Source organism: Schistocerca serialis, chromosome 1 (genome assembly GCF_023864345.2).
Source record: "Schistocerca serialis cubense isolate TAMUIC-IGC-003099 chromosome 1, iqSchSeri2.2, whole genome shotgun sequence".
NCBI lineage: Eukaryota > Metazoa > Arthropoda > Insecta > Orthoptera > Acrididae > Schistocerca > Schistocerca serialis.
The window spans coordinates 725,845,897-725,871,924 of record NC_064638.1 but is presented as its reverse complement, the minus strand read 5'-3'; the positions used below and the strand labels follow the sequence as shown (position 1 = coordinate 725,871,924).

At 42.0% G+C, this 26,028-nt stretch overlaps 1 protein-coding gene across 1 annotated transcript in view; it reads right to left on the bottom strand.

Moving 5' to 3' along the window:
- Nucleotides 1–10,672: 10,672 nt before the first annotated feature.
- LOC126427820 (uncharacterized) overlaps nucleotides 10,673–26,028 on the bottom strand; it is a 328,244-nt gene continuing 312,888 nt past the window's right edge. Inside the window, exons 5-6 of the mRNA XM_050089782.1 lie at nucleotides 11,659–11,759; nucleotides 10,673–10,693 (exon numbers count right to left, since the gene is read on the bottom strand). Coding sequence (XP_049945739.1) covers nucleotides 10,673–10,693; nucleotides 11,659–11,759 — 122 coding nt within the window. The remainder of the gene's footprint in view (nucleotides 10,694–11,658; nucleotides 11,760–26,028) is intronic.

Genomic DNA, 26,028 nt, shown 5'->3' with positions numbered 1-26,028 from the left:
CATAGATTCTTCATGTACATAACAGCAAGGAATTATTGGTAGTGCTAAAACGGCGTAGCTCAGCGTCTCTTTAAAGGCCTTCGGTCGCTTTGTTCAGTGATTATATTGGAGCTGATGTGCTTCCTCGAGTTAGAAGAATCCTATTCGCTTTTAGTTGCCCAGCCTACCGATTTTTCGTGTAAAATGTTCATGAAACGCACTCTCCAGCCCCAGTCCAGTAAAATTCTCTGCCCCTGAACTACATCTTTGATTGTATAAAGAGCAGATAGTATTATATTTCAATCACTGTATTTCTGACATATCGGCAAGTTGAAAAAAAGTGAAGTCGTACTAGTCCCTATATAAAAAAAACCTAGTAAAGCACTGTGGGGCCTATCTAACTTTCTGGCTGTACACGTTTGCAAAATTTACGTTGGTCCTTGGATATTTTCTGGCATTTAATGCGACTTCCACCTGTGTCATCATCGATTTGTTTATCATCACGCTACACCATGGATTTAATTCCAAAAATGGTTCAAATGGCTCTGAGCACTATGGGACTTAACTTCTGAGGTCATCAGTCCCCTAGAACTTAAAACTACGTAAACCTAACTAACCTAAGGACATCACACACATCCACGCCCGAGGCAGGATTCGAACCTGCGACCTTAGCGGTCGCGCGGTTCCAGACTGTAGCGCCTAGAACCGCTCGGTCACTACGGCCGGCCATTTAATTCCAGCTTTAGTTACTCCTGTAAGCTGGTCTCAAGTGAAAGGAAGCGAAGCGGAGACCATTTTCAGTACCACGACTACCGCAGCACCGCAGTGTTAAAACCAAGTTTCGGGTTGATGACAGCTTCGTTCCCGTTAGAGGTGTGTAATTGATTTCTTGTGTACTATACTGTTTCTCCATGGTTTGTATTCGTGCAGCATATTGCCCAGCATTGCGTAATCTTACGTATCACTCATTGAGTACCCCCTTTCAACACAATCATTATAAAGTGCTTTGTTCAATTACGACATAAATTTCTTCTCAACTATTATTAAAAGTAAATGAAAAACGCGCTATTGTAATTAAGAAAAGTGGACTCTTCAGCTGTTAAATAGACACCATGAAGCACACCTACTAACATGTAACGAATAGAGGCTATCCTTGAAATGAAGCAGTCGCAAAGACGAAATACATAATGTTTTTCTTTTTCTCAATCAGTAAGAACACTGAGAAATTGGACCTTTTCACGAGGCTGCTGATCTCTTGTTACACAGTCGCTGCGTTTCTAAAACTAAGAGCGATTAATCCTTGTGATACATACGAGAAACCGTAATACTTCGTAAATCTCCCGGCTACAACCACCCACCCAACCTCTGTCGCGGAGCAGTTCAATTTCGCTTGACAAACAACTTGAGTTCACTGCAGTTAACTTGCTACACGTTTCAAATTAGCATTAAGCTGGGCTGGCTCTATCGGGTCCCTGTATTAACTGTGCAGCACACGACTACACAACACGATGCATTGCGGTTCGTACCATCGCTTGCAGAGTAGAAGTATATAACTCAGATGAATGGCCCGAGCTGCTATAACAACGGCACCAGTGCCAGCTGCATTGCGCAGCTGTGCCCGTGTCCTGTTGCTGGAGGTGGAAAATATCTGACAGAATATCTCTGCGTAGGCGAAGTTAGCTTTATGCTACGAACGTAGAGAGAAGGCCAACGATGATCAGTGACAGGATGACCTCAGCGGTGTTGTATCTTGAACGTACACTACGATAGTTCACTGTCGATATTCTTGACACACTTTATAATGATTATGTTGACGGGGAGTAGAGGGAGGGGGGGGGGGGGTACTCAATGAGTGATATGTAAGATTACGTGATGTTGGGCAAAATGCTGCCACTGGATTGTGTGTGAGAGAGGGGGTAAATAAACTGCGGAAATGAGTGTGTTCTGCATAGCGTCTCCGGTGTTATGGCATTACATCAGCCACGTAAGAAGACTGCCACTGGTCCACCCCAGAAGGCAACATCTATATAGGCAACCAAATGAAGGGCTCTGAGTGTCCTAAAACACAAGGAAGCACAATCGTACACTGTGTCAAGGGAAAAAAAGCTAAAATCGGAAATGGACGGATGAGGTGAACGGTTACGTGTCGGGCGTAGAGACCGATGGTCACCGTAGAATACCCCGTGTCAGCTAAATTGCGGCACTTTTTAGAGATCGTTAAATGTAAGTGTCATTGTTTTGGTGCGATACACAAATGTAAGACCGTTGTATCTGCGTATGGCGCACATGGATGACAATGTGATTGCGTAAATGTGTTTATTGCAAATCACCACACAGGAAATTACTAGAATTAAAACAGGCATCCTTTCAAAAAAGGAGCGTGTTATTATTCTACCACTCACTACACCATCAAGCCACTAATCCAGATCCGGAGTCTAGCGAATCCATGGCCAGAGCTTCTGCTGTGCAGAGGGGACATCATCATGTGCAAGTTGCAGGTCAGTGTATTTCACGTGTAAGTAGGCTGTTTAGGTTTTTTTATTGGTAACGCCACGTAGCGCTCTGTATGAAAATCACTGGCTGTGCTGTGTGCAGTCTGTGGTTGGTTTGCATTGTTGTTTGCTATTGTAGTGTTGGGCAGCTGGATGTTAACAGCGCGTAGCGTTGCGCAGTTGGAGGTGAGCCACCAGCAGTGGTGGATGTGGGGAGAGAGATGGCAGAATTTTGAGAGCGGACGATCTGGACGTGTGTCCATCAGAAAGAGTAAATTTGTAATATTGGATATCATGGACTGATAGATATATTATGACTTTTGAACACTATTAAGGTAAATACAATGTTTGTTCTCTATCAAAATCTTTCTTTTGCTAACTATGCCTATCAGTAGTTAGTGCCTTCAGTAGTTTGAATCTTTTATTTAGCTGGCAGTAGTGGCGCTCGCTGTATTGCGGTAGTTCGAGTAACGAAGATTTTTGTGAGGTTAGTGATTTGTGAAACGTATAGGTTAATTTAGTCAGGGCCATTCTCTTGTAGGGATTATTGAAAGTCAGATTGCGTTGCGCTAAAAAATATTGTGTGTCAGTTTAAGCACAGTCATGTATAATTTTTCTAAGGGGACGTTTCACATGTACCAACAGCGAAGTACGGCGGGCATATGTGTCTCCACCGCCAACCTCGCCCAGTTCAGACGTTAGGTCACCAATAGGTTCTGTGAACGGTCTTGATTAAGCAAAGGGAGTGTTGAAATTTCAGGGTCATCAGCAAGACGGATTCGGCATCTACATACATAAGATGAACTCCAAATCTACCTATAATATTTCGGAGGTTGTTCCGTAAAAATGTAATTACGATTTATACGGTTTGTTACGGCATTTACTTTTGCTTATGTGACAATAAAATGGCTCTGAGCACTATGGGACTTAACAGCTGAGGTCATCAGTCCCCTAAAACTTAGAACTACTTAAACCTAACTAACCTAAGAACATCACACACATCCATGCCCGAGGCAGGATTCGAACCCCGACCGTAGCGGTCGCGCGGTTCCAGACTGTAGCGCATAGAACCGCTCGGCCACTTCGGCCGGATTTATGTGACAGTACGTTCAGGACAACGAAAAGCACTGTAATATGCAAGTGTCTTCGAGTGTAAGAAGGAAGGATCCAGTTGCTTGGAGATGGCAACGTTTGGATTTAAAAAAATGGGAACAGCTCAGCGTAGCGCCATTGTGCTGCTCTTGCACGGCATTTAGCGAAATGCATGGCGATCACTTCTTCACTAGTAAACCTACACAGCCAGAAACGAGCAGTAATGCATGCAAGCCTGAAGCCGAAGGGTTTAGCAGGCATTACTGTTGTTAACAACAAGTACCATGAATGACTGCAATAAGTTTGTTTCCAACAAGACGTGTTTCCGACGTGATTATGGCTGCAAAGTAGGAATCAACAGACTTTGGACGTGGAATGGTAGTTGCCAACTGAACCAGTCTCTGACTGGCAGTGGTTATTGGAGACCATCTGTAGCCATTCATGGACTTTGTTCCCTAACAGCGATGGAATTTTTATGGATGACAATGCGCCATGTCACAGGGCCACAATTGTTCACAGAACAATGACCTGGTCACCCAGTTCGTCCAGCAAGAATCCCATCAAACATTTATGGGACATAATTGATGGGTCACTTAGTGCACAAAATCCTGCACCAATAACACTATGCAGCAAGGCTCAATATTTCTGCACTGCACTTCCAACGACTTGTTGAGTCCATACCAAATCGAGATCCTGCACTACGCCACGCAAATAGAGGTCCAACATGACATCACGAGGTATTCCAGGCCTTTCGTCACCCCAGAGTATATCCAGAACCTAATACAGTCTGTTCTGTAGCTGTTCTTACAGCGTCTAGGAGATGTATTCTATCTGCAAGGTAATTCCCATGCGCACAAATTATGCATTACTGAGGCAGTCTCCACAATATTGTTCATCTCCCATCACCAGTACAGTCACTACACCTGTCCTCCCTATGTATTTGTAGTACATGCATGGATAAGGCCAGGTTTGTTTTTAATTACCTTTGACATAACTTGACCAATTGCAACATCATGTGAAAGTACCTTGAAACATTACATTCCTAAATGACATAAACTCCTGTGCCCTCCTTACACATGATTGAATTACAACAAAAGGAAGCTGTAGACGATACTGAAATTGTTGCCCGCGACAATGGGTCTGCAGATTTACCTCTATAATTATAGTCATTTAAAGAGATCAATCTTATATTACGTTTCTAGAATGAATCCTTCACTCTGAAGCAGAACGTGCGTTGTTTAGAAAATTCCTGACAGATAAATGCACTGTGCCATAGCGGGATTCGAAGAAGGAACCTTGTCTTTTGGGGCAATGCTATTGCCTATTGAAGTGCCCAGGTACACCCGCAGGCCCGAAGACCCGTCCCTGAAGCGTCAGTTTTGTTCAGTTCTGGAGATACTGGCAGAATAAAATCTGTGGGAGAGGACCTTTAGCCATTCGTTGCCAGCTCAATTGTCAAGAACACTACCCATCGACACCAAAGTTCATGGTTTGAGTGACCCATTCACAAAAAGTTTTAAGTTGTTTCATTACGTCATAACATAATCTGTTTCGTGAAATACCTACTATGCTATTATACAAACTCCATTTCTTATAACTACTGTTTATACATAGAGAAAAAACAAATGACAAAATATCGGATTCACTACGACGCATTTAATTCAAGACTGTCGTACTATTATTTGTCTGTAGTGTTCACAAATTTGAAGTTTCACTATTACCTCCATTTCCTATCATTTCTTAAAAGTGTGGAAGTAGTGTAAATTTTCCTCTATCCATCTGATTGGGCGCCAATTGTGTTTCTGTCTGTATCGCTTATTTTGTGAGCGATACATAAACATTTTAATACAACAGTATGCTTCTCCTCTCACTGTAAATAAGAGCGTACTGTCTGAACAACGTTGTATCATATCAGATAAAAGTGAGAGAATCTTAACAATCAATCTTCATATGTCATTATGATGTTTCCAGCAGTAGCAGTGGAAACGTTAGGTAGTCATTTGAGCTGAGGTTACAGTGCAGATATTCAGAGATCAGCAGGACTTTGGAATAAGTAGATCATGTAATGTACCTTTTGTAAGTCGACAAATGTGAGAAAAACTAAAGCATCTACGACAGCAGCACGAATCCCATTTCATTCGTACATTTCACTGAGGATCAGCATTCGGAAAGGCCTTGACCTCGTTACTCAGTGGAAGGTATAGCTAAAACCGATCAATAATAATGAGCCACATGCACTCCAAGGGCTTCAAGTTAGCAGGCAGCACGGCTGGCTCAGAATGGAAGGCTTGCGTATTCATGCACAGAACATCGCCACCAGATGGATTCTGTCGTCTTTTTATTGATATTCAGCCCACACTAAATAGATGTTTCTAAATTCAGTATCGCTGTGCAGTGGGTAAACAAGTTGATTACTAATGATGCTACGAAAAACCTTTCTAGGTTTTTTACTATCCCAGTTGCAATCTCAGCAAATGTTCGCAGAATTCAATCTATTTTACATCAGCAGTGACGGAAACTGGCAAAAGAAAATCCTTTCCATATAAAATAATCGGATCATATAGCTGCAGAAAATCAGTTTTGCAATACATAAGTATTCTCTTAACAATATTACCGACTCATACTTGTTTCCGATATTTTTCCACTGTAAACCCCCGTGCTGTGTGTGTGAAATCTCATGGGACTTATCTGCTAAGGTCATCAGTCCCTAACCTGACACACTACTTAACCTAAATTACCTTAAGGACAAACACACACACCCATGCCCGAGGGAGGACTCGAACCTTCGCCGGGACCAGCCACACAGTCCACGACTGCAGCGCCTAAGACCGCTCGGCTAATCCCGCGCAAACCCCCGCGCTGTTTGTGACATATGGTGTGTGTATGTATGGTTGCCTAATTCTGTCTCTGCAATGGAATTCTTAGGCCTTCAAATGATTAAGATAGATGACCCTGTCACTTCCAAACTACACCTTGAGCTTTCCAAAAACCGAACTATCGTGTTGCGGTTTTACTTCAGTTTAGTATATCTGACCAAGTATTCCTACCAGGAACCTACTAGAATGAATCAAAATGTGGACACTGTAAATTATTTATTCTCAAAAAACTTGTAGAGTGTAAGAAATGGTATAAATATCAAGTACACAATATCAGATTCGACCCTACATGTAATTTCGAGATTGGCGGAACGTATGTTTCACTTGCTGCAGATCGTGCTTCCCGCTATTACATGGGCACAAAGTTGGCTGATACTATTTAGCTGTGAAAAATGGAAGACCTTCACTCTGATCAGTATTTTCAGAAAAATCTCAGTGGACAAAATGTGTGCAGATGAAATACGTACGTGGCGTACCTGCAATTCTCCGTCTACACAAGGGACACAGTACGCCGTTTTCAAACTCCCAGGGCTGAAATTACCTCAGTACAAGACAGAATACGAGTCTAGATTTCTGTTTGCTCATTAGCCAGGAGCAGAAATTCGACTCAAGTATTCTCCCGTAAAGAACTACAGTTTGTCAGACACCACAGAGAGCTAAAGAGTCATCACTCGAGTAAACAGAATAACAACTCTGTCATGGAGAAACGACTTCACGCGCTCCCTGTGTCGAAAACAACACTTTTCAAAATCTAACCGCCAGCAAAGTTAAGGCGTTGTCATAGAGACGTTTACAGAATCGCGTTGTAGACAAGCGTAACATCTGCGTCCAGCATGCAGAAATTGTCCGGGACCATGTTTCTTAATTTGGATACTGTACTTACACATTTGTACGTTGTGCATATTTCTTTATACGACTGTTTCGTAATTTCAAAGATGTTATCATGAATACATGGAAATGCTATTTTTTTCGGTAATTCGCTACAAACACAGCTCTTTTTTTTTACGTTTCCAATAAAAAACTAGAAAAAGCAATGCCGAGGCAAAGTCGGGTTTCTCAGCTAGTAGTACATAAAATAACGCCGCTCAGCACTCAGCATAAAGTAAACAGCATTTTATGGTCATGAGGCAGATCTATACAGTTCGGTGCGCCCGTCGCAACATAAAATTCGATATGGTTTGCAATATGTTACAAACGAAGCCCTCTACCACGACGACAACGTTTCCAACAATTAAAAAGTGCCATTTCAGTTAACTTTTAAATTTGTAAGTAGTGTGCTGTTCCTTGTTAATTCCTCAAGTGTGACCAGGAAGAGAGAAAATATTGCAGCGCACAAGATGAAGAGCAGTAAAGCTTATTTGCTTCGACAATGGATTAACGGAAGCCTTATTCTAGCAACAAATGGAAGTAGGCTACGTTTTATTTTTGTTTTTCCTGCATATTTAAATATATCAATGCGAGTTTCGAGTTAGTGACTGTTCTTTTTATTTAACCAAGATAAACTCTCTCTATTTTTACACCACTGTCATAGGTGCCCTGCCAAAAAAAAATCCGCATTACACAACATTTAAAAACAGCTGCTCATACAATTACTGTCAATAAAAATGTCTCCAAGATCCAAACAATCTTACCAGCAAAAATTTACTTCAAGCAGGGGTGGAAATGATGATGATAATTTTTCAAAAGATATCTGTAAAGTGTCAGTTTCAGCCAAGTTCCCTTTCAACAAGTTAAATAATGTAGAATTTGTAACGTTCCTGGAACAATTTCGGAACGAAAAGTTGAAATAATGTTAATTTTTTGCATATATTAAAGTTTTTAGGGAATATTTACCAGATTTTTAGTGCACAGGAGCATGGATATACTATTCATAGTTTATCGTGTATGAAAATCCCAGCTCTGGTCATTACAGGCGGTGCACGAGCTCGGATTACGGTAAGTTGGGGAAGAAACTCGGTCCCGCTCTTTCAAAGGGGTCTCGCAGCCAATAAAACCACACATTAATTTCATTTTACTTGCCTTAAGTCATTCAGCGAAACGATGGAACGTATGTACTTTCTACTGCGTAACTTCGCTCGGTAAGGGATTGATTGCCACACGAAAGGCCACTGCATGAAGGAGTTAATTATCCTGTCGAATTCTGTGCATCGCAATCATCGTAACAGTTGTAGAACAACAAAAGCAAACTAACATCGTATGGGGAAGAAAAAAACACCTGCATAATTCTCAAAGGAACCATTCTGGCATTTCGACAAACTAGCATAAGGAAAATTTCAAGTTATGGACCCAGGCAGCGATTGAACATTGCATCTTAAACAATGCGCTCGAACTGTACGAAAATTGAATCTTATCAGAGCATGCAACACTGTGCGGTGGACAAGATCCGCGGCAGCTGTGTCATTTCAGTGTTTTATCAGTCTACTATCGCATTTTTCACAATGGTAACTGGTTTCGAACAATTAAAAAACATTTTTTGTTGTGTTAATGATTAAAGGCAGCAGAGAGGAGTGCTTCACACAGCCCCAAGAGTCGCTTCCTCAAATAATGGGGAATAGTCCTGAACTTTTCCTGGCGTAATTAGTATTCCATGAGGCTTCGAGTTGCATCCGGTTGACGTCTACATCTTACCGCGACATTACGCTGAAAATCACTCAGCCGTCTTCGGCTGAGTTTCACACTGTAAGATACACTGTGAAACTCACCTGAATATATATCATGGACAGATGCTGACATCGTCCGGCTGCAAGTCTGAAAACCGATGGGACAATGGAGAAGCTTACAGTTTTATGGCATCTCGCAGAAGAAGCAGACAAAATTATAGATGCAAAAACCTTGTTTCAGATGAACAATTTTTTGAACTTTATAGTAAGCACTGCACCGGCCGACGTGACCAGCCCAGCGACGACGAGAGCTGCCCCAACAGCGAAGCTCTTAACCGCTTGCCATACTTTACTGTACTGTATTGCCTGTACGTCTTACTCAGTCATGAAAAGCGGCGCCCTCTCATGGAATACACGTACAGGGAAGCACATTCAAAACACAGATGCAAACTACGTCCGCAGGGTGAAGTGAAAGGTTCTTTTCTGTTGTAATTTTAACTCTTTATACTGCTCACAATTTTATCTCCCAAGGTGCTTTGCCTGAAGCATAACGACTTCATCTTCTTGATGTACCACACATATATAGCACTGCATTAAATCTTGATAATTCTTTATAAATCTTGCTATTTTATTCTGTGTACGGCAGCGGCATAGATACGTGCGTGTCGAACGAGTGATCGACTTACCCCCGTTTTACAAATAAACAAATACAACTTTTATCGGACATGTGTCCCAGAATTAAATTAAAACAGTTCCCATTCCCCGATTCTGACCAAGTTGTACCAGCGGTTTCCCGTAGTTGTAAGGCGAATGATGGAACCGGATATCTGCTCTCAAATATTCCAAGTTGGGACTCCCTTTTCCTCTCTATCAGCTCCCCTGGTATTTGTCTGTAAAATCTCTGTCTCTATAATGGATCATTACCCGGACACCATGCTGTATCTACAGAATGATTTTTTTTTAAATTCTGTTTACATGAGTAGTTTATGTACTCTATCCACAACACAAGAAACGGCCTTATCTCTGCAACTGCTTGTGGCATCACATACACTGTCTTATTTATATGTGCCCTTATATTGCGCAGCGACGATCAAACTTACTATGTCTTTTTAAAATAGCCAAGATTTTCTGTGAGTGAACGAAACCGATTGCCATTGGGAAACAATGCGCCAATAGACCATAATAAAAGATGTTAGCTATAACAAAATAGATCAGTTATCAATGATGCCGCCACACACGTGCGTTGTCAGCTGTAACTGATGGGATGATGAAAAGCATGAAGAAAAAATCACGTTAGGACCCAAAACTCAATGAGCAAGCGTCATAATAGTAACATTTTTGAAGTCATATCAGTAGAGCAGAAAGGCACTTTTATCCTCACACGTCCGTACGCTAAGGAATGGATTTCATTGGCCGATCCGTTGTTTTTTGACTTGCTGAGAAATGATAGTCGTATTATTAAAGCACCCACATAAATTAATAACTGAGGCTAAAACTATCTTCAGCTGAAACATTCTAACCAACCAGCGATCTCTAAACACAATGCTATTATATACTTGTTTTGCAAATCAAACTGCCTTCTCCTGCTGCTAGTTACTTTATTTATCCCATAGGCGTTTCGCCTTCTCCTGTACTAAGGCATCATCAGCGGGATCTATAACGATACAGTTTTGTTATTTATAGATTATCAAACAGTTCACTTCGCGATTTTTTGTAAAAAAAGTAATTACTTACGATTTGCTGATCTGCGTTTCCTCACATCTGGTCTGGAAGTCGCACTACCACTTTTATCACTGCCATACATTCACATCTTTGTGTTATCGCCATCCACACACTGTTCACCATGTTTCTCACTCTTTTTTGTGGTGGACTATCGTTCTTTTGTCACTCGATACAACCATTTCGTCGTACACTTCTTTTCACAGCGTAAATATTGCGACTCCATTAAGTGTTTCGTCTTCTTTGTTTACCTATTTGTTGCCAACCTAAGGAAATATATGTTCGTTACTAACTTTTATTTCTGATGTAAACTGCGATGATGTGTGTGTATGTGTGTGTGTGTGTGTGTGTGTGTGTATATGAGTGAGCCGAGGGGGGGGGGGGGGGATAGAGCCGATTTTTCTTTTTTTTTGGGGGGGGGGGGGATGGGGGGCGGCTTTACTAGCTGTCAGCGAGTGGCTGGAAACTTTGTAAAGATGTTGGGTTCTATTATTATTACATTGGACAGTATTATTATGTTTATCCTTTTTGCTAACATTATTCTATTATTTTATCTATTAGTGTAATAATGAATTGCTTGGCATGTGTACTTGGTCATTCAACAGGATTTTCCCCTCTGCTTTGCTTTTATCCATGTGGTAATTTTCTTGCATGGTCAGAAGGTGCTTGTTATTGTTGATTCTAATTATTCTCATGTCATCTTCTCCAGTGGTTGGTTTGTGGTCATTTTCTCTTAGGTGTTCTGCAAAAGTGGAGTGGTTTGTCCCGTATTTCCATGTTCTCATGTGTTCCTTGTATCTGATATCAAATGTTCTCCCTATTTGCCCTATTACAACATATTTCTGCGCTCTCTCTATATACTACTATGGCGAGACATAAAAAAAGCAATATTAAAATTACACATTTCTTGCCTGAATCGTTATTTGCAGCAACAATGGTCAGCGTCACAGGAAAAATGTGACCAGAGGAAGCGTTGGTAAGTCTTGGATACTCAGTCTCACCTGAAACAAACACAGAAGGTTCACAGTCACATATTCTGTGTAAAGTTACCCACTCGCACGCAGAAGTTCGAGCAGATGTTGCGGCCTTTACATTTACTCGACTCCTGACGCGCAGGCAATGAAATGCTTCAAGCTAAAACAGGTGTTAAAAAGAACAGCACAGACAGCTAACATATACTGTAAAGGTGCAAAACACGAGAAGCGGAATGTGTAAGAAGGCATGTCTAAAACTTCTGGTGTTAATGGACATGCCTGTGGCAGTACGAATAATTTGACCAAAGGGTTACTTCCAAAAGATCTGATATGGTGATGGCTACATGTCTCATCTTACACATCTGCTTCTCGAGTAACATATATTCTAAAAGTGCAAAACTCTAGAAACGGACTGTCTAGGATGAGACATGTCACCATCACCATATCGAGTCTTTTTCAAGTAATCCCTTGATCAAATTATCTATACTCCCACAGGCATGTCTAATAACAGACAGAAATATAGGTACAGCTACATTCATACTTCACGAGCCACCTTACGGTGTGGGGTGGAGGACACTTTTGACATCATCTCCCTTTTCCCCGTTCCATTCGCGAATGTTGTGTACGAAGACCGGCTGCCTGTAAGCTATCGGACGGGCTCGAATTTCTCTAATTTCTCACGCCACAGTCGTTTCGCAAGATGCGTTTGGGAGGATTTAACATGTTTCCTGACTCTCCTTGGAGGGTATTCTCTCTGAATTTTAAAAGTAAACTTCTCTATCATGTGCAAAGATTCTCTTGTAGCGCCTGACACTGGAGATTGATGCTCTTCTCAGCGAAAATTTTATGTTTTCTGAACAAGTCCGTGACGCAACGCGCCCCTCTTGTTTGAATCTATTTTTTCTATTAATCATACTCGATATGGGTCCTACATTGATGAACGGTATTCACGAACAGTTCAAACCAGTGTTATTAAGCCAGTTTCTTCGTAGATAAATTAATTTTCTGAGGATTCTTCCGATTAACCTCAGCCTGGCTTCTGTTTTTCCTATAGCTAGTTTTATGTGACCATTCCAGTTTAGGAGGCCAAAGTCGGTTATTCCCAGGTGTTTCACGGCTGTTAGTGTCTGGAGTGACCGTATACTCTGCCGAGGTCGCAAACGCCCGTTCACAAGGATTCCACAACTTGCCTAAAACTACATTCCTTCCAGTAACCGAACTATCCAGCTAATAGCCCACCTATGATTTTCTCTTTACCATTCTCGGTAACTTATTAGTAACCCATTTTGTAGGAGAACAGCGATGATACGTTAAAAAGGTACGCCGCGCGGGATTAGCCGAGCGGTCTTAAGGTGGTGCAGCCATAAACTGCGTGGCTGGTCCCGGCGGAGGTTCGAGTCCTCCCTCTGGCGTGGCTGTGAGTGTTGTCCTTAGCGTAAGTTAGTTTAAGTTAGATCAAGTAGAGTGTAAGCCTAGCCTAGGGCCAGATGACCTCAGCAGTTTGGTCCCATAGGAGTTTACCACCAACCACACACACACACACACACCTGTAAACACTAGCGCATCACAATCCAAAGACGGCCGACGTCAGAAGTTATTTATAATGATCACAATCCGAAGATGGCCGACATCAGAAGTTATCTATAATGAAATTAGTAATCAACGGGTGATTTAACATTGACTCTGTCCCTCTGTTTTTGAAAAGGGAGAAATGTTGGGTTTTGTTTAGTTCTGCTTGGAATCCTGCTCTTTCCCTAGTAAAAAAAAGAAAACAGAGAAACGAAGTTAATGTTATCTCACCCATTGATTATCAATTTCACTATCGATAACTTCTGCCGTCGATCATTTTTGGTTTGTGATGGCGCTAGTATTACAATGTGTGTGTGTGTGTGTGTGTGTGTGTGTGTGTGTGTGTGTGTGCGAGCGCGCGCGCGCGCGCGCGACGTTTCCGGAATTTCCCTGCAAACTAAGGTTTTGACACGTTATAACGGCGCATTGAATTCTGTCTGTGGAGAAGTCTTGAATCTAGTCACAAATCTGGTTCGATACAAGATTATCCTTTTTTTTATTCACGAGGCAGAAACATACAAATCTGCAGTAGCCATACACATCAATATACACACAAATTGTATTTATATTACATGTGCCCAGTACTTTGAAACCTCCAAGTCGTTTGGAGTGGCTTGCAGGAGACCATTCTTCGTGCAGGATGTAGGGCACAAAGGGCATGAAGCATGTGGGTTGTGGTTTGTGCTTTGTCGACAATCACAGGACGTGTCTTCCGTTATGAAGTCCCATCTCTTCAGGTTGTCTCTGGATTGTCCAACTCCCGATCGTAACGTGTTGAAAGATTTCCACACCAGCCACCTTTCATTGTGTCCAAGTTTTTCAGCCGCTGGCATCCATCCGCGCAGGTGAGACGTCAACTTCTTCCATAACTCCAGCCTTGCCATCTCTGGTGAAACAGTGGGCTTCTTGGATGTCCTCAGGGAGCTCTTTCGCGAGCTCAGCCGTTGTTGTGGTGGATTATGTCCGTGCAGTGGATGGGCACTGTCCTGTTGCACTTTCAGTCTCACCTTGTTGGCAGCCACTGTCCTGCGTGCCCATGGTGGCGCTATTCCAGCCAGGCAGTAGAGCTTACCAGTTGGGATAGGTCTTAAGCAACCTGTGATCAACCTGCAGGTTTCGTTGAGAGCAGTGTCTACTTGTCTGGCATGAGACGACCTGTACCAAACTGGGCAAGTATATTCGGCAATAGAAAAGCACAGTGCCATTGCAGAAGAGCGAATAGTTTGTGGATGCGAGCCCCACTGTGTCCCCGCTAGTTTGCGAATTAGGTTGTTTCGAGTGCAGTTTTTCATTGTGGTGTTCTTGCAGTGGGTTTTGAATGTCACAGTTCTATCGAGAGTGACTCCCAAGTATTTAGGGGCGTGATGATGCTGCAATTGGATGCCTGACCATTCAACATGTAGCTCACGATTAGCCTCCCTGTTCCTTAGATGAAAGGTACACACTTATGTCTTCGAAGGGTTTTGTCTGAGTTGCTTCCGATTGTAGTAGTCTGACAGTGTTCTAAGTGCAGTTGTCAGGTTTCTTTCCACTGTTTCAAAGCATGAGCTCTGCGAAGCAAGGGCTAGGTCATCTGCAAATAAGAATCTCTCGTGCCGCGCGTCAATGGCTGGTCGCTGATATAAATGTTGAAGAGAAGTGGAGCCAAGACGCTTCCCTGAGGTAGACCATTTTTCTGCGCTCTACAGCGACTGAGTTGTCCTTGAAACTCAACTAAAAAGACTTGCACCAGGCGACCGGTCTACCCGACGGGACGCCCTCGCTACACGATATGGGATACATGAAAGGAGCCTCCACGAAGATTGCAATGACTTCCGACCAAGATAAGACTTGCAGTCGGGCGTACCCTGCACGTCAGATTTCGCTGACGGCTGATTCTTTCACACCAGAAACATCATCTTGGTCTTCTTCAGGACCACAGTTGACCATCATAACGGTGAATATGGAAGATTGTTCTTATTATCTTCAGTGAAACGACAGTGCAGAAGTGTACCCAATGCCTTTCAAAAGTCAAGCAACACGGCATCAACAACCAATAACAGAAAAAAGCGTTCCTCGATAATCTGTGCTTTGCATGCATGTCTGCTACAATGAAGACGTTGCAGCCAAAATAAAGCAGCAGTTATTATCCACGGCAGCACGTATTTAAACGCTATAAATTGAATTATTGTAAATTTTTGTCGCCGAGTGACTGTGTCACGTAATTCAGCAAACGCGATGTAACATTAATAACCACTTTACAGCGGCCAACAGACAACGGAATTTTCGATGCAAGCCAACAACGAAAACATTTATTTAATAAGCAACCGCATTTCCCTCGCTAAATCCTGTTACCGAAAACGTGACGCTGCTGCATTAATCAAACACTAATCGAGGCCTTAAATTCATTTAGCTAGCTGCCACGCTCTGTTAAGTAATCAGGGCAATTTGGTAGCATTTGGCACGTTCAGTTGCCGTCCCACCTGGGCCAGGTAGTGCCCTGGTTGATAAATTTTTAGCTATAGGGCCACCCGATCCAAGGCGACCAGGGACGTATCTTCGGACACACTTTGTGTGCCATATCATTGTCACACATAGCTGACGAACCAATAACTTGCAAATCAATCGTTGTCAAAACTCTCTTCTCCTCTGCCTCGGTGAGACGTCTGCGAGACAGTTTGCCATGTACGGGGAAACACACGTCTGAAATAAAATTAATCGCTCCTGAAGACGTCTTTAGACCGATTACCACCCAAAGTTACGAAATTTCGCGTGAACAAAATCCCCAAACTAAATCGCTGCCGTACACAGTATCAAACGTAACGGGATTATAACAAAAATCTCTACTTAGTCCAAGTTACAGTTCATCTACATCTACATCCATACTCCGCAAGCCACCTGACGGTGTGTGGTGGAGGGTACTTTGAGTACCTCTATCGGTTCTCCCTTGTATTACAGTCTCGTATTGTTCGTGGAAAGAAAGATTGTCGGTATGCCTCTGTGTGGGCTCTAATCTCTCTGATTTTATCATCATGGTCTCTTCGCGAGATATACGTAGGAGGGAGCAATATACTGCTTGACTCCAAGGTGAAGGTATGTTCTCGAAACTTCAACAAAAACCCGTACCGAGCTACTGAGCGTCTCTCTTGCAGAGTCTTCCACTGGAGTTTACCTATCATCTCCGTAACGCTTTCGCGATTATTAAATGATCCTGTAATGAAGCGCGCTGCTCTCCGTTGTATCAATCCTATCTGGTACGGATCCCACACCGGTGAGCAGTATTCAATCAGTGGGCGAACTAGTTTACTGTAACCTACTTCCTTTGTTTTCGGATTGCATTTCCTTAGGATTCTTCCAATGAATATCAGTCTGGCATATGCTTTACCATCTCTTCCACTACCTTTCAAAGAAGGTCATTGCAGTTCACTTTGAACGCGGCTAAGACAGAGCCCAAGTACCGGTGACCTGCACCTGTCAATCTGATTCCGAGCAGTTGATATTTCCCACAAATTCTCCGCGAAAATAATGTACAGCGTGGGGCAAATAAAAATGGAACGTACAACAGAGTTCTAGGGAACAAAAAATATAGCAGAGGGAAGGTAATACAGTACAAATCACACTATAGCAGATGTTCATCTCTTGACACTTTTGGGCCTTGGTCAGCGAGTTGTTGAAGGCGGATCCAAGCTGGACTGCTGGAATTGCTGCAATCTCATCCGAAACGTTCTGCTGCAGTTCTTGAAAACTATGAGGGTTGCTGCGATTTCCTTAGACTTGAGGAGTCCCCACACAAAGTAATCGTACACTGACAGATCAGGAAACCAGGGTGGCCTGTTGAGGCCGCGACCAGACTAACATCTGCTAACAACTCTGTCAGGCGTGAAGATTGTGTAAATGTGCTCCAAGGTTCGGCCGGCTGTATGGGCAGTTGCTCCGTTCTGTTGGAAGTAACTTTAGGTCTTTTCCTCCTCCGTTAACGATGCCACAAATGGTTTCAAAATGTTGGCAGTGTAACGCGCGAAGTCAGCGTCTGATGAAAAAAGGTGGAACCAGTATTGCGGCGTGCAGACACTGCACACCAAACCCCAACCTTCTGATCATGCAATTGTGTTTCGTGGAAGTTATGCTGATTCTTCGCTGCCCAGAACCTGTAATTCTGTGAGTTGACATTACCACTCAGATGAAACCAGACTCCATCAGACGTAAAGAACAGATCCATGTCCAAGCCATTCATTGTTATCTCAGTGAACAGCCACTCACAAAACTTGAGGCGCTGAGGAGCATCTGCTGGTTTTAATTCATGAACAACATATAGTCGGTAGGGACGCGTGTGCAGGTCCAGGTGGAGTATTTGCCCGCTTGATTGACATGATATGTTGGTTCCTTGCGACAGGCGTCGGGTTCACTTGGTAGGACTCTGAATCATTTTCTGGTGAACTGCACCCACATTTTCTGGTGTGCGGGAATGTTTCAGAATGTGTTTTGACTTGTTAAAGCCGGCCGGTGAGGCCGAGCGGTTCTAGTCGCTTCAGTCTAGAACCGCGCGACCGCTACGGTCGCAGGTTCCAATCCTGTGTCGGGCATGGATGTGTGTGATGTCCTTAGGTTAGTTAGGTTCAAGCAGTTCTAAGTTCTAGGGGACTGATGACCTCAGATGTTAAGTCCCATAGTGCTCAGAACCATTTCAACCTTTTTTTTTTGACTCGTTAAAAACAGAACCTGTCTGGCGCTATTTTCGGACTATGCCTGGCATGGCACTCTTTGCTGGCACTTTGACACAATTAAACTACTTAGTAAACAACTGACACACCGTTTCCACGATTTTTTTGTCGCTCAAAGTTTCACAACGAGCACCCGCTGCTCCATTGTGAGTACCATCGCCCACTTTGCACTGCTGCACTCTCACTGACACAGCAGTCCGCACTACGCTCTGAACCAGTTTGGATCACGTGGCAGGCGTACACGTGGCGTGCGCATCAAGGGATGTGGTTATATATATACATTCACGTCCAATCGTTTCCGCTCGTCCGGGCCACTTTTATTTGCCCGGCACTGTGTAATAAACGCAAATTTATGCTTGCTCTGTCGAGAAGTATGAGGACGAGTTGTGTTCAAATCGAGCTCCGGCCTTGTGGTTTCGACTTTTCGAATATTTGACTGTCACTTGTGGAGGAAATTGCCATTGGAATTCAGGGCATTTTACTTTCATAACTGCTGTCTGTCTGAAATATTACTCAGTCCTGACTGAAACTACTCTTAACTGAACCTTAACTTGAACTAACTAATAAGAAATGCCACAAGTAGGCGATATCGTATCTGTCACAGGCCTATCAAGAGTTTTATGACTAACGATGTGTTTGTTTCTTATCCATTTTAAAAGTTCAGCATCTGTTTTCACAGCTCTTCTCAGAGAACTCCAAAGATACACTGTTATTATCTGTTCACCACCGGATATGGTTCAAGCCCATACCATCTCTCCCACTACATTTCAAAGAAGGCCATTGCAGTTCACTTGGAACACAACTAAGACAGACCCCACGCACAGGTGACCTGCACCTGCCAATCTAATTCCGAGCAGTTTTCACCATACTGCACACGGAGCGATGTGGTGGAGCCATCGGTGCCCTGGACTCGCATGCGAGAGGAGCGCGATTCATATCCCGTCCGATTACCACGCTTTACGTTTTCTGTGCTTCCGTCAGTATCTTAAAATAATTCCGATGAGGTTCTTATAATAATTTCATTGCCCATCATTGTTATATCCTATTTTGTGCTCCGTTTTCAATGACCTCGTCGTCAACAGAGAATTGAAACCAAATCTTCCTTCCTTATTTTCATCTGGTGTAGTAGAAAGCTCTCTAGAACAGTTTAAGATGCTACCCGTGAGTTTCATCATATAGAGGCTACTGGAGTCCCACCAGAAACACCTGAAACTCACGTGCTGAATTAAAACAGCTACAGAGAGAACTTAAGCACGAAAAAGATTTTGTTGTGGCACAACGATGGAGGCCGCAAGACACTTCGACTAGTGCTGCGCTAAAATCTCTACTCCCTTTATACCATACTTTCGCGTCGTGGCTCGTACGTCTTGGATTGGTGTTCTGCACATTATTGACTGACAAGCTTAACGCGTGCTGCTTCGCTCGCGTTGACTGTATAGTCTGCACAAGTCGAATTTTTATGTCGTTCACAAATTACACCACCTTCTAAACTTTCTGCCCCTAAAATATATTTCTTTATATCTAACTGAGAGGTGAAATACCAATATTCATATATTTAGCTTTAAAAATGTTTTACTATAACGAACTATTTTCTCAAACATTTTCATCCCCTGTTTCACCCCCGTAGGAGTTGAATTTCCAAGGACAGTGAAACACCTTTTTTTTCGAACAATCGCTTCTTAAACGATGCCTACAATGCAAGATCCACACCGTCTCCAAATTTCGAGTTTTAGCTTCAAAAATGCTTGCGTATTGAAATATTCCATAAAACTTTCATCCCCAACTTTACTACCACAGGAGCTGAATTTCCAAAAACAATGAAACATATTTTTTTAGTATGGCGAAAAACCAGCCAAAGTAGCAAATTTCAGTTCTCTGTATCCGCTAAAATTGTTCGTTTCCACATTGTTGCCATGATTTTTGCATTTTCGGAAATATCAATTTGACTCTCTGTTACGGCGACATGAAAATAGGTCTTGGCCCGAAACTAGTTACCGAGTCAATAAAAAAAATGAAATTTTCAGCTTTGGCGGTTTTTTCATTATACTGATTAACAGAAGTTGTTGACATACAATTATTTCAGCATGCTGTAAGTTAGTAGGGCCTACATAGTTTTTATTTCTAATCGATGAGCCGTATTCAAATTTTCAGAGTTTTAGCTTTAGAAATGCATTCATAATGAAATATTCCGTAACACATTTCATCGCCTATTGAATTTCCAAAAACACTGAAACATATTTTTTGTTTGTAACCGAGGAGTCAAATATCAATTTTTATAGATGCAGCTTTAAAAATACTTTAGTGGCTCTTTATTAATGTTTTATCTTTTAAAAAACTTTCACCCCCTACTTAATCCTCATAGGGGTTAATTTTCCAAAAATTCTGAAATACGCATTTGCTTACTTCTGACCGAGAAATCACATACCAACTTTCGCAGATCTACCTTCAAACTTGCCTTAATAGCGACATATTTTCAAAAAATATCTCATCCCCTATTTCGCCCCCTTCTTAAATGAGGCCTACAGTATAAGACCACATCCTCATCAAATTTGAAGTTTCGATCCTCAGCGGTTTGAGTTAGATGATGATGAGTCAGCGAGTAAGGACACTGCCTTTCATATATATGGGCACAATCTCCGCCGAAGCCGGTTCCAAGCCCGGTTGAAAAAGGAGGAGGGGGAGGACGTCGACAAAAAACCTTGGTTCACCTGGCCCGCGTGATAGTACCTCGTGAGGGCCCCTTGCCAGGGACACGGTGAAGACCTCAACGGCAGTGAAGGCGGAGATGAAGATCATCGGTACGGCGGAACTGGCGGAAGAGGCAGCCCAAATCCACTAGCGTCTGTTCTGGAATCCAGCGGGTAGTGGTCAGCGTCTGTTCCATGCTCTTCTTGATCTCAAGAACCAAGTCGTAAAGATGTGATCTTCATAGAAGATCACCACAAAACAAGTTTCAACTTGAATAAGCTTGATAGAACAAAAGGAAAGAAATACCCTACGCCTGGCATCAGTCTCTAGACTGATCTTCCTGGCCATCGGATTCTGGGGGACCAGGAACGTCATGCGCAGAAGAGTCGGCGCTTCTCAAAATCTCTAAGACAAAAACTGAAAAACTTCATAGGAACTCTCAACACAAACACATTCTCCAAAGCAGGTAAACTCAAACAACTCACAAAGACTATTGAAAAATTCCACATAAAAATCCTTTCGATTCAAGATACACGATTTACTGATGAAAATCATTTTGATTCAGGAAACTTCAGAAACTACAAAGGAAAACCTGCAGTCCACCTGAACAAGGAACCCAAACAATTTGGCATAGCTTTTGTTATGCACAAATCAATTATAGACCCAATAATAAACTTCCATTCAACATCAGAAAGAATCTCGACAATCTCAATACAATCTGGATACAAGGCAAACACACTAACAAATGCACATGACCCCACAAATGATTTAACCGGCCGCGGTGGCCGAGCGGTTCTAGGCGCTTCAGTCCGGAACCGCGTGACTGCTACGGTCGCAGGTTCGAATCCTGCCTCGGGCATAGATGTGTGTGATGTCAAGAGGTTAGTTAGGTTTAAGTAGTTCTATGTTCTAGGGGACTGATGACCACAGATGTTAAGTCCCATAGTGCTCAGAGCCAATTGAACCATTGAACAAATGATTACAATAGAAAAGATCCGCAGGCAATAGATAACTTCTGGGAACTACTGAAGGAAACCTCAAATAAAATCCCTACTCTTCACGTGAAAATTATGTTAGGAGATTTCAATGGACAACACGGCAAAAAGAAAAAAAATCAGGAAAACAACGGGATTTCATACAGCTCACACGAGAGCAAATAAAAACGGCGAGAGACTGATAAACTTTTGCGAAAATTTTGATCTTAAAATCATGTATACACAATTTCTTAAACCTGTAAACAAACTTACAACATGGAAATCACCAGATTCAACTTTAGATGAATTCCAGATAGATTATGTTGCCATATCTAATAAGAATGGCAAAGAAAAACTCAAAGTACGAACAAGAAAGGGATTTTTCGAGTCAGACCACCATCTGCTGCAAATAAAGATTAGATTTCAACCTAACAGAAACAAACCACCAATGAAGAAAACAGTTAGATTGATCCAGAATACCTTAAACTTAGCCGGCCGCGGTGGTCTCGCGGTTCTAGGCGCTCAGTCCGGAACCGCGCGACTGTTACGGTCGCAGGTTCGAATCCTGCCTCGGGCATGGATGTGTGTGATGTTCTTAGGTTAGTTAGGTTTAAGTAGTTCTAAGTTCTAGGGGACTGATGACCACAGATGTTAAGTCCCATAGTGCTCAGAGCCATTTGAACCATTTTTTGAACCTTAAACTTAAAAAGAGGGAAATTCTCGAGGAAATTGGGCAGTCAAACGCAACGAACTGGAAGGAACTTGCAGAAGTACTGAAAACAGAAATTTATACAAAATTTTCAAAGAAAATCTAACAGGTTATCAGCCACCTAATCTGTGCTTTCGTCGGCCCGATGGATCACAGGAAACGAATTCTAAAAAGAACTGTCAAATTTTATCTAAATATTTGAACTCACTTCTCAACTGCGAGCATCCGAAAGAACAACTAGATTTCGAAAAACCCACATCCAGTCCCGATTCAAATCCACCATCACTTAAAGAGGGCAGGACGAAGTGGCCGAGCGGTTCTAGGCGCTACAGTCTGGAACCGTGCGACCGCTACGATCGCAGGTTCGAATCCCGCCTCGGGCATGGATGTGTGTGATGTCCTTAGGTTAGTTAGGTTTAAGTAGTTCTAAGTTCTAGGGGACTGATGACCTCAGCAGTTAAGTCCCATAGTGCTCAGAGCCATTTTTGGAACTTAAAGAGGTAAAGTAAATAATCAATTCTTCGAAGAACAACAAGTTTCCAGGGGAAGACGGAATCATAGCAGAAGTATGGAAATTAAATGACAATAATCTCACACAAGCAACCCATAGAATTATATCAAATATTTGGGAAACTGATCAAATACCTGCAGAGTGGAAATGTGCATTAATTCACCCTCTCCACAAAAAAGGTGCAAATGTCGATCAAAATAATTACAGGGGAATTTCACTGCTCCCTGTAATGTACAAAATTCTTTCAAAGGCTCTGTTAAACAGACTAGAAGAACAAGTGGACCAGTTAATAGGGGAGTATCGGGCAGGGTTTCGCAAAGATCGATTTTGCATCGAACAGATATGGAACTTAAAAACAATTTTGCAAATGAGAAGATGTAGTAATATTATGGTAATTTTTGACGATTTTAAAAAGGCTTACGATTCAATAGATAGACAAACATTATCCCACACTTTAAGTGGAGTTCAGGATTGACAGGAAAACAAGGTCAATTATTCAACAGACATTAACAGATACAACCTCCGAAGTTAAATTCACGGGAGAAACATCAGAAGGCTTTCATATCCATACTGGTGTTCGCCAAGGAGATGGAATGTACCCCCTTCTATTTAACATGGTTCTGGAAAAAATTATGAGAAGATGGAAAAAGGAAATAAAAGGAATTCAGCTTGGGATTAAAAAAGAGCAGAGGATCGGAGTGAAGTATCTGGCTATCGCGGACGATCTTGTCATTCTAACGTACAATAGAGAGGAAGCCAAACTTGCATTGGAAAAAAATACACAAAATCTCACAGAAAACTGGGTTACAAATCTCCTACGAGAAAACACAGTATATGGAAAACAAGGCTGTAGATAATCTCCCCATTACTACTCAATACAGGAAAGTGTCACAAGTTGCCCACTTCAGATATCTGGGAAAGATAATCCAACCATCAGAACTGAACTCAATAGCGAATAAAGATAGAATCTCCAGATTAGAAAAATCATATAAGCTCACTTGGAATCACTATAATAAGAAATCTATTTCTGTCAATGCGAAACTAAGGCATTACAACACAGTAGTCCTGCCAGAAGCACTTTATGCTGCAGAAAATACAGTGATTCATGGAAATATGAAGATCAGAGAGATGGAAAAGCAGGAAAGAGAAATTCTGAGGAAAATATATGGACCAGTGCTTCGGGAAGGAATCTGGATGAAGAGGCCAACTATAGATATTTACAAAGACATAGAAACAATAACAGACACCACGAGAAAGAGAAGGATGAAATTTTATGGACATATCAGCAGAATGAATAAAAGCAGGTTCATAAGGCAAATCTTTGAGATAATAAACAAGAGGAAAAACAAGACAAAGTGAATCACTGGAACAGAAGAAGACATTGAAGAACTGGGGATCACACAAGACAACATAAACAATAGAGAACAGTTTAGAAACATCATAAAGAAACACACACTTAAACAAGAACGCAGAACAGGACGGGAAAAAGATGGTCGGAAGAACGCAAGAGAGAACACAGTGAATGTATGAAGAGAATTTGGGAAGAACGAAGAAAGAACAAGAAATCATGACTACTCAAGTTCAGTAGCTCTTTTAAAAGAGAATAATCGAAAATAATAATAAATATATGGACACTGGACAATCTGGATTACTTTGTTGGTGTGTTCTACAATTGATGGCAGCCCGTAACGGACAGGAATTTTGAACTATTACGTTATTACAACGAATCTATATTTACTGTGTAATAGTGTGTGTTGCACCGTAACTGATGTAATAGGAACATTTGCCGTTTCAAAGAGTGCCTCAGCACACTCGCCCTATCTCTTCTCTCTTCATTTCCAATGCCCTTTGCACTGGGCAAGTAGACATAATAGATCAATAAATTAAACCGTATTTGGATGGAAACAGAATAAGTCACCACTTCAGGTGAATCTGCTCAAAACAGATGGAGAGTCGAGTCGAACGACGTAGCTTTCGACAGTGCAGCAATTTTTTACGGAAAAATAACAAACGAAAGACAAATACGCTTGCGCTTGCTGATCTCCTCGACACCCTAATCGTCCGCCAGTAGAACTTATTGCCCTTTGACGAATTTAACGTCGTACGTAATTTAGGATTACCTTCAGCACGAAACTTCCGTATGACAAATAAAGGTCCTTTCGGATCACGAAAGATTCTCAAACAATTTTTGTTAACGATGGTTTAATATACAAACAAGAGGAGAAAGAAGTGATACTGACCCTGTAAAGCATATTTTATAATATAAATTGCGTTAACTGACCTGTTTACTCAGAATTACAACAAGCTGTGTAGCTTCTCTTATCAATATCCGAGCGTTCTGCTGCGGTCTTCTTCTTCTTCCTCTCCTTCTTTGTAAACAACAGTTCTCCGTTAGCGCTCCACAAAACAGTACACAAATGGCCCGCACGTTTTCTAGGCAGTCTGCACTAAAGCTGTTGCTACGCAACGGTACTCTTTCCTCCCGTTCAATCGAGTTACTGAAAACAAACTAGCATCGATAAACAGCTTGCGCTAAAACAATAAATGCTAAGACGTTCCAGTTTCAGACTGATGAATGGACAAATAAACCAACAAAAACTACAGCAAATGCATGGACTCTGTTGATGTAACTTTGAAAAATCTAGTAAAATTGTTGCAAAGCGATACTGTTTGCACTTATAGCCAAAACAACATATAACATTCCAGAAGCAAACTAAATTGATTATGTGTGACAGAAGGAAGAAAATAACACTACAGACGCAGAGGTCATTCGAGATCATTTCCATGCGATTCACGCGATTTCTTTCTTTGTGAAGGTCGAGATATGATATGAAACTTACACAGGTTATTTAAGAATTATTAATAAAGGCAGGTTGCTGCTACGTTTGGAAAAGCCAAACCATCCTATAGTAGAGGAACCCAGAAATGTCACATTCGTGAAGTGAAACACAAATTCGATGAAGCTAATTGCTCGTGCAATGGCGAAATTATAAAACTACTGGCTCCACATTTATTAGTTGTAGCATCTGAAAAAAACTGTCGCATTCAGAAAACATGCCGCCTTTTCTCGCGCCGTACCTGCAAATACGGGAGAAACGAATAATCGCTGGAGGTCTCGGGAGGGAACGATCGATCACCAATGCTT